The 10246-nt window shown below is 39.5% G+C and overlaps 1 protein-coding gene across 11 annotated transcripts in view; it reads right to left on the bottom strand.

The window, feature by feature from the left end:
- Positions 1-704: 704 nt before the first annotated feature.
- The window catches only part of FOXP1 (forkhead box P1), a 589886-nt gene continuing 580344 nt past the window's right edge, over positions 705-10246 (bottom strand). For all 11 annotated transcript variants that reach the window (XM_064275152.1, XM_064275157.1, XM_064275156.1 and 8 more), the window contains one exon: positions 705-5332. In XM_064275152.1, the coding sequence (XP_064131222.1) occupies positions 5188-5332 (145 nt within the window). In that variant the 3' untranslated portion in view covers positions 705-5187. The remainder of the gene's footprint in view (positions 5333-10246) is intronic.

Here is a 10246-nt window from a genome sequence, read left to right as displayed (position 1 = left end):
TCAATATACCAGCCATTTAATTTTTACTGAAAGATAATGCCCCAATTTATTAAGCCTTAGAATATATACAATAGAATTCTATTAAAAAGAAATAGCAAATTCTTCCAAAGGCACGCAATTAAAAAAATCTGAAAATCAGAATGGTTCTTACGGAGTTTTTAGGTACTGGAATTCTACTATATTTCATCAAGTGTAGTTATCTAGCATCGTTTTGATAGAATATTTTTATAAAATCATTTGTTGTAATCTAAGCATTTATCATTATATGCAAAAAGATTTCTTGATGAGCATGTTATAGACAGGGCATGTTTCTGACATTAGCGTTTTATTTGGATGACTAATCTTGCAGATGTGAAAGTTTAATGAATTATTCATGAAATTGCTTTCCTCTGAAATTTTAGTTTGCGCTTAATGCTCGTTATTAAACATTTTGTTTTTCTTTATAAAATCTGATGAAGAAAAATAAGGGTGTGCTTCGCCGAGAAAAAGGCAGCTTCTCGTTTTTTCCGGTTCTCTAAGTGGTCACTTTCACTTTGAAATTCTGAGGATGGGAGCGTCGGCCCTCTGTCAGGATGAAAGCTTTTAGTTAAGATTGATTTTAATTCTGTGTTGGAAGCAGCTGGTGATAAACATAATGCATACGCCTAACACACAATATCAGCAGGTCAGAAGGGGAAAGAAATTTAGGCTGTGGCGACTGATACTACCAGTGTGAACAACCAGCATTTTATTGCATTGAGAATGCTATAATGTCAGTAATTAGTACTGACTATACATTTTTTTTTTTATTGTCTGTAACCACAGACATGGAATGATGGAATTACAGTTGATGTCAAGGAATGAGTTTCTTTGATGCCTCATCAAAACAAAACAAAAAAATCCTTGTTACTGGCAGCACATATACACGGAGCACCATGCTCACCGTCCAGACTGTACCATTTTCATCCAGGATTACTGGTAGCAGGGTTGTGTGAGCTACACTTGGCCCACGGGATACCTTTAGAATTCAGAATCTGGCTCTCAGGATCAAAAAGCAAAATCGGCTTTTAAAACATCCCACCTATCAGGATGGTTTGCCATTACCCAGTAGGTATCAAAAAAGAGTCAAAATCCTCAAAGCACGTTCCTCCTTGTGCGTCTTTGGAAACGGAGCTCAGCTGGAATGTGAAGAGGAAAGATTTCTAATTTTCTTTTTCATGGAAAAAAAAAAAGTGAGTTGCATCGTATTTTAGGTTAAGAATCCAAGGTGTTCTTGACTAGGTTGACAGAGGGCAGGACATAACGTTACAGCTGTCCCAAGGAGGGCAGGGCTGGCAGTCACTCTTCATAAGCCTTGGTGTTTCACTTCACTGTTGGCCAAATGGAGCAGCCTGACACACTTACGCATACACACTCGGGGCTAAACAGGCTGGATCCTCATTCCTCATAGTGTGTTTGCCTGATACACCGGACTACCTCTCCCTCATGTACACTTTTGAGTTAAAAAAAAAAAAAAAGCTAGCAAATTATCCTTCACATCTTGGCACCTTGTATTCTTATTTTTTTTTTTCATACAAAAGTTCAATAGCTTTGACACTTCCCGTGATTAATCACTACTTCACTGATAAACTTTAAAAGTGTGACCCTGGAATCTCATCATGCAAAATATTTACTGCAGCAGGAGAAAACATTTTTTAAACAACATTTTTTTTTTTCTCTTTTCAAATGTATGAACTTGTTTAAGATAGCCAGGAGGGTGGTGGTAGGATAAACAACAGTCAGGGTAGGAATGTATCAAAAAACAGCTTAACACGCACACAAGCGTGCGTGCACATACCCACAAAAACCTGTACAAAATGCTCTGATCAATGAGAATAGGGGGAAAAAAAATCTGTCAACTATGTTACAATTTGAAAGCCAAAAAATAAAAAAGGGAGTACCTCCCACATGTCAGGAAATGTCACCCAATATTCTTAAAGCAAGGATAACTAAATAAAATACATGTGCAGCATTCTGCAATCCCATTACATACAGTAGTTTTTTTTCCAAAGCTTTTTTTTTTTTTAGTATCAATATAAAGCAGTTGCACAAAAAGCAAAGGTGTTTTGACAAACAGGTGTATGCATTTATTCCTTTTTAGGAACAATATCTAAAAAAAGAACCGCCCTCTGCCCTCCCCCAAAAAAGACAAAGATTCACACAGACACATTGGGATATATGTACAACATAATAAACCCCATCCTAAAGAAGCGACTGGAATACCCCTAGGGGATACAGAATCAGAACTGTAAAAATCATAGTGAAGTTTGCTTGCTGTAAAGCCTGAGAATTTTTTTTTTTTTTTTTCAGTTGGTTCTTCTGCAAGGCTATGATACCTGCAAAGATATGGAAAATCTAATTTTTTTTTCTTTTCTGCTACAGTCTTTAGACTAAGCATGCAAGACATACGACTAAGTGCAACTGAGTGAAATGTATTTTTTTTTTTTAATTTTAATCATTCCCAAAAGGTTTGAACTGAGGTATGCGTACTAACAGTTTCTCATGCTGTTATCTTTACTCATGTCTAGCTACACATGCTGAGAATGAACTAATCTACCAGATTTTTATCCTCTTTTGAATACCAAACTAGCCAGCAACCACTCAGTTTTGAAGCACAGGGCCCCCTTCCCATGACCCTGCCTGGCTACTGCCCGCACATCATGAAGCTGCCTGGATAACTGGGGAAGAAAAAAAAAAAAAAGTCCTAAGTGACCACAGACTGCCCTTTATACAGAAAGCAGAGTGAAGCTTCAGAAGTAACTGCCAAAGTAGTTTTTGTACCAAGCTTATGAGTGGATGGGAGTGTGACTTTTTTCTTTAATGAAAAAGGCTGACTATAGCCTAATCAGGAAAAAGGGAAGGAAAAAGAAAAAATAGGAAAAAAAAAGGCAAAACAAAAACAAAACCTGGAGGATACATATGCCAAGATTAACCAAAATTAAGGCAGTGATCATTGCACAGTCCTTAAACACAAGTGGCATATTATCTTGCTAACAAAAATTTTATTCTAGAAACACTATTCTGTGGTCCAGTCCAATTGCAGAACCTTTTCTGTTCTGAATTTTAACTGTCTCCTTTATAGGATACCCTAATTTTCAGGGCATGCATTCACTTTGTCTTTGAGATGGGACTCTGTAGCCCTTTTAATACTGTGTCCTATTGGTAGCTTCAGTATTCCCATAGTTTCTCTTTACAAGAATGAGTTTTGGTCTATGTGGAGGTACAGGGAAAAAAAAACAAGGACCAAAAAAAAAAAAAACAAGAAAAAAAGCAACTTTGGTTCCGTTACCTACTTGCTTGCCTAATTTACTCTAGGATGAAGGAGCAGTTTTCTTTCTCAGGTTAGCAATAGCCTGTATTTTGTCACTTGCCTCTAAAATTCTTTCGCCTCCTTTGATCAACAAGAAGAGGATATTTGGCTTCTTCAGATAAAGCATAAAACAACATAATTTACCTTTGCGTAATATCTTTGGTAATTTTAGAAAAAAGGTACAAAGAATATAAATTAAGCTCCTAGAGGCTTTCAAACTAAAACAAGAACGAAAGCTTACAACCCTAGATAAATAAATGAGCAACAAGGATCTGGGTGCAGATGAAGTGTGTAGGGGTCTGCGGACTGAGGTTGTACTGACCTATAACCATCCCATTCTGGATGCCTCGTTTGTTTCCCAACAAGCCCAGGGCTGATGTGAGCCCCAGTCGACTCCATGTCTTCTACTGTTAGTTTATGACACTGGGTTGCTGTGACGATATTGCATAACAAACTGAACAGAATTTGCACATTGGAAATTAACACTTTAGCATTTGCTGAACTCAGTCCTCATTAACTCCCATAACAAGTTCAATCTGAAATCTAATTTGCATTCAAACAGATTAATGCCACCAAGCAGGACTGAACTAATGTTTAAATTCAGCGCCACCACGACTTACAGCAAAGTTGCTTAGGGAAGCCAGCTTTTTGGCCATTTTACAAACAAAGCAACCTACGCACCAGTTACGGTTATACCAACAGGGAGCCCACAGCCCATTGCAACTTGGTCCTACAAGGGTGAGCCTTCCATGGCCATATTGTCAGTGTGATTATTATGGGATTTTCTTTCTTGGTGCTGCCTAGGTTTCCTCGTGCTGGTAAAATGCTGTGACATTTATTAAGAATGATGGTTGCCGCAAAAAAAAAAAACAAAAAAAAACTAAACCCCTTCCCACCCACCCCAATACTGCTTTGTGTGGAATGAATCTGCATTATTTCTAGAGTGTGTCTTTTTTTTTTTCTGTCAGTCATTCTCTTTCTGGCAGGACTTCACGTCTGTGTGAGAGGACCTTCACGTGTATGTTGAGTGCAGCATTTGGGACCTTTTTGAAAAAGACCAAAACGGAATGTTTTCTGACTTTAGAGAAAACATGGTGATGTCTGTAGGAAAATTGAATGAGTGACAGAAAGCTACAAACGAGAAATGACATTCAGCTTTGTATAATAAAAACACCTATTAACATTCATCACAAGGTACAGAAAACTTGAAGCCTCCAAGAGGCCGTGGGCCCAAATGGAGGCCTGAGGTCAGAACTTAAAATGGTATAGTAGAAGCAAAAAAAAAAAAAAAAAAAAGCAATACATTAAAAAGTTTGGGATAATTATTTTTAACCCCTCCCCCCAATACACACACAAAGGCCTTCCCCGTCCCAACTGGAAGCAAAAAAAAAAAAAAAAAAAAAAAAATGGAGTAAAGGCAGTGATATCAACATGCAGTACTGTGCAAATAGGTCGTCCATTGGAATCCTTAAATTCTGGGCAAAGGCTTGGTCTGCAGCTTAGGTGTACATGCTCAGTCGGTGTCCCAGTGTCGAATATCGGCAGGACTGCAGTTCAAAGTCTGCTGCTAGAAGTGAATCAGTTTAACAAATTTACAACACTGATGTTGACTGTTAAGAGAGGAAAATCCCAAGTACCAAACAAGTCCATCCAATGCACAGAGTACAAATTCCTTTTTCAACAAAAAGTAGAAAAATCAAAAATACTCCCAAATGGGATTCTTGATGGCACTAAAAGTTAACACATTTCAGAGTTGTCAAAATGTAGTGAAAATCCTCCAGACTGTACAACAAGTGGAGAACGCTTTCACTGCTCATTTTTGACGGGTTTTGTTTTTTTCCGATCTTCCTTCTCGGGGGTCACTCCATGTCCTCATTTACTGGTTCATCTTCATAATCTCTGTCATGGTCAAAATCTGGACTGTGGTTGGCTGTTGTCACTAAGGATAGAGGCCCTTCAGCTTCCTCTGGATCCAGGGGCTCTTCTTTGACATGTACGGGATGCCTGGAAAAACAAGAAGAGGTTCAGAGACGGAACTGCCTGACATGACGTGAGTCTGGCTTTTCTTGGGCAACACAGAAGCCACAGTCTAGAAGTGCAGTCTCCAATGTTGTTGTCACCTGCCCCACGTGGTTATTTAAAGTAAAATTAACTGAAATGTAAAACTGAGCTCCTTGGTCGCAGTGGCCACGTTTCAGTTAACGTACTCGATGGGGCAAAGACAGAACATTCCTATCATGGCAGAAAGTGCCACTGGAAGGTGCTGTGTTCTGTAAGAACTTAATGTCCTGCACAGTGTTGCTTCTCACATCTGAGCATGCCCGTGAATCACCTGGGCACCCTGTTACAATGCACAGTGTGATTCAGCAGGTCTGGGGCCTGAGAATCTGCATTCCTAACAAGTTCCCAGGTCATGCCAACAGTCCTAGGACCACACTTCTGAGTACCCGACAACAGGCCCTGTGGTGGCATCCTGGGTGGATGAATACAAATCTTCAGGTAATTACATGCAATAAGAGTCTGTAATGCAACGGTGGTTTGTGTGGAGACCACTGAGCGCGGGAGGCTGGGCTAATCGTGGCTCGCTGTGTGTTCTGCTTTGCTAGTTAACATGCAGAACCTGTGAAAGAACTCTCCAGAGAACGACCCCAAGTGAGGTTCTATCATTAATCAACTTCAAGCAAACACAGCAAAGAGACACCATGATACATGCTTGAAACTCCAAATTAATGCATATTTTTACAAACTGTCAATAAGGCAAGAAAAGCCCTGCCAGGGAACACAAACGGAGAGGAAAAGGCGCGCTCAACACAACAATATGATAAGGAAGCAGAACCCCAATCAGAATAATAACGCTGTCAGCTGTAAACAAGGCAAAACATGAGGCCCGGCTGGTAGTGGCCACCGGACTGTGCGCGGCTGCGATGCGATCTGCCAACTTTCTCATTACGATCAGCACGTGGTTCACTCGGAGGGGACTGTGGGTGAGCACACAAAACCTCTCTGATAACAACTGAGAAATGTTCGTAAATCATATTTACAACCAATCCTTTGCAAATACAAATTACTTTTTGTTGCAGGGCTTTTGATATGTAAAAGAACCATTCACGTTAAAAAAAAAAAAAGGTCCCGTCGCTGGGACAAGCTGGCAGAAGGGAGGGTTTTTTAATTGACGTTATCAAGTATTAGTAGTAAGAGGTGGTGCTTGGGATGGTTGGCTTCCTAAATAATTGATGATGTATGCAAACCCCAAAGGCCACTTGAACCATTTAAAAACAAACAGAGGAGTGCGCTGGACTGCCCTGGAAGACGGGAATCTTCCGAAAGCCAACTGACTCTAAAATTAGCACAGCGTAGAGGGAGGTTGGGGGATAGATGTCAGGATAAATACCTTTAAAAAATAATCCTGCCCATATTCTTAAAAAAAAAAAAAAAAAAAAGAACTATTTGCAAAACAGAATATAGCAAAGTTGCATCGTAGTACATTTTACACGTGGTTCTCCATCTACTTACAGGTTTTGAAAGGTCCTATTTGTCCATGTTTCTGTAGTAAGACCCACGGCTGGCTACATCATTTGTGCGGCCCCGTGCAAAATGAGAGGGGGCTCCTAGTTCATATTTCAAGACAGCAACAGCAGAGCATTAAACCACGGGTGGGGCCCTTCTAAGCAGGGAGCCCTGTGTAATGCACACGCTGCCTGCCTGTGAGGCCAGCCCTGGTAAGATGCCATGCATTCTTTTGGGAAGAATTAGCTGTATCGATTATTACTCCATTAAAAAAAAAAAACCCACCAATAAACTCTAATGTCTATTGTTTTGTTTTAGCCTACCTATCCCCTTTCATTTAGTGTCATATTTTTACATCATGTAAGCACGGTAGGGACATTGCTATTGTTAGCTGTAGAGTGCTGTTTATGTTAGTTTACTTTACAATGATAACTTTTATGATTATATGAGATTCCATTGTGTTGATATACATTGTTAGATGCCATCCTGTCAGTTCTGCCTCATAGTGACCCCATGTGAAACAGAGCAAAACACTGCCCAGTCCTGCACCATTCTTACAATCATTGCTATGTTTGAGGCTATTGTTATGGCCAATCCATCTCATTGAGGGCCGTTCTCTTAATACTGGGCATTTTGTGGTTGTCGTCTCCCCTCCCACCCCCCCATTTATATAATACGGTGACCATTTGTACCCATTAATCTTCCTACTTCTGCTGATTTACCTCCTTTGGATAAATTTCTGAGAATGGAATTGTTGGAGCAAAGGTCAAGGCATCTTTATGGTTCTTATGATTTACTGTGGTATTAATTTCTAAAGGGGAAATATCAATTAGACTCAACCTCATCTGCACTAAGTATTACCTCTTAAAAATATTTTGTTACTTAACAGGTACCATGTAAGCTCAGCTTGCCTTAAATAGTATCTCTTGGATTATTGACAAAGATGAACATTTCTTTGTGTTTTGGTTTCATATTTTCACTCGAGAATTGTTATTTCATAATGACCCCTTTTATTGCCACTGATCACAGGGTTCCACTGATGGTCACTGGATAGGAATCTGTGTTTTTACTTAGCGGTATATTGACGTTCAAGTATGGTTTGTCAACATTTTCCCAGTTGCATTTTTTGTAATGAGCAGATTTATTAATCTTTTCAGGTTGACAAACCTGAAAATACAAGATGAATCACATCTTTAAGATGGGGTACGAGCAACCCTACAAGAAACTAAACACACTTAATGAAGTTCTTTGCTTTACACAATTGTGGACTTTGGCAAATGTTTTGTTTGGCAAGAAGTAAATCAGATACATGTTAAGTCCCCAACAAAACACAACTGGACAACATTAAAGAATATTTTGTTTTTCCTTTAAATTTGGAGACAAAATTCATTATGACAGTTTACTACCCCCAAGAAACAGGTTATGACCCTATCGTGACTGTTGGCATGATCCCAGTGTGTAACGGCTCCCCAACTAACTAGATCTATTGTGTGACAACCCCAAGATACTAAGGTTAGATACTAAGGCTTTGGAAAACTCTAGAAAAATGAAATCCAATTCCAGGATATTTGTTGGGTAAAGTAGATACCCCCAGGGTATGGCAAAAGTAGGATAGGCATCCATTGCTTCAGAGAATAAAAGCGCATGGATTTCCATATGAGATACATTTCAGGTAAGAGGCAAAATGCGTAAGCAACAGTGCCTTCACCCATACCCACCGAGTCTCCTGGTCCTTGGGGCTGCGTGTCTTCCCCTTGGAGGCTACCACCCCCTCTTTCTCTTCGATTCCTACTTCCGAAAGGACTCCCAAAGAATAACCGCAAAACCACATGTTTCCCTTCCCCTTACATCTGAGTAATTCCTTTGTTTAGCCACTCTGGGAACACGAGAGTTTTTAAATAAAGCTGACTAGTGTTTAAAGTCATTGTGTTCTGGGGGTGTGCACAGCATGGAGTATTTTGCTTTGTAGCCCCTTTAGCTCCCATCAGGATAAAAGCATAATGCCCCAAAGCCGTAATTATGCGACTACTTTCTAGCGTTTCAAAAGAGAACCGAAATGTAGTGGTATCTGAGTGTCACAAAAAGGGTAAGAATGAAGAATGCTGTTTCAACAGCACATATTAGCTGAGCTCCCTTACTACCACGGTCCTTTAAACCTTGGTCCTTTAAACCTTGCCATAAGGCTTAAGGCTTGATTTATTCCAACAGACTGGGAAGGTTTCAAACAAAAACCAACAATTTGCATCATAGCAGGTTATGTCATTACGGAATTCGCTTAATGGAAGTAGGGGGTCAGGAGAAGTAACTGTCTGTGACGCTGATAGCAGGCATAGGGGATCTCCTGTTGACATATGATTACCTTCAGCAGAAGTATAAACCTATGAGATCTGACCAACAATGTCTGCAATTTTGACACCTTCATATAGGGTTTCTTTAGGAAAAAGGAACCAGTTGAAACCTTTGTTTCAGTAAAACGTCTGATGAGTGTTGTAAAACGTTTTTGGTAATACTGGGATTAGTTCAAAGTTGTTAAACAAAATTAAGCCAGAGTTTTCTTTTGTACAGCAGAATCAGCATCGCCCTAAAACTGTTGCCTGGGAGGTTTTCATCCCAGTAGCTCTCTTTTCTCTTCCTAATGATTCTTTGTACTAAATAACAGGAATATACATCAATGAAACCTCCCAGTTCTTATAGGTTATGAGAAATAGCATCTCTTCCATTCAGTAACTTCAGACATTCTTGCTCTAATGAGTATTTCTTGAAGTAGCTTATATGCCAATTTACATTTGCTCTGAACTTCCTCAGTATCTGGGTGAATACTCCTGTCATCACAATGATTTAAAGATGACAGTGGTAACAATAAAGTCGGAAACACGAGGTGGCTTTAGAAAGTATGACATACGGCACCCTCAGTGTGAAAGATAAACACACTCTCAAAATGTTGTGAAGTAAATGCTGAGAGACTGCTCCTATAAATTAAAAATGATTATTTCCATCTTTAAAGATCTTTTTCAAAGCACTCTGGGCATGAAATTCAAATGCTAGGAAATAAATTTCAAGATCCCCTGAACCCTCCAATTATGCTGGCAGAAAGCTTTTTTTTTTTTTTCGTTTCGTTGTCATTAGATGCCAATTCATTGTGCTTCTAATTGCTACAGGTCATATTTTCCATTCCTATCACTCAAATGATCTTAAAATAAGAAGTTGGTCAGTAACTCAGAAAGAATGTGTAGACAAGGGGCCTGTTCTAGGAGCTGACAGTATAACAAACATTCAATTGGTTTATTCCTTCAAGTGGACAAGAGTTTTTATGGGAATGTGCTAACACCAGAGGCTGGGATGTGCCACAGCACCCTCTGTAAGTCCAACCATTTGGGATACTGTGGTTTCTTTTCTCTGTTTTCTAATTTT

This window comes from Loxodonta africana, chromosome 22, assembly GCF_030014295.1.
Source record: "Loxodonta africana isolate mLoxAfr1 chromosome 22, mLoxAfr1.hap2, whole genome shotgun sequence".
Lineage (NCBI taxonomy): Eukaryota > Metazoa > Chordata > Mammalia > Proboscidea > Elephantidae > Loxodonta > Loxodonta africana.
The sequence above is the reverse complement of the archived record's forward strand: the minus strand, read 5'-3'. Positions and strand labels throughout refer to the sequence as shown.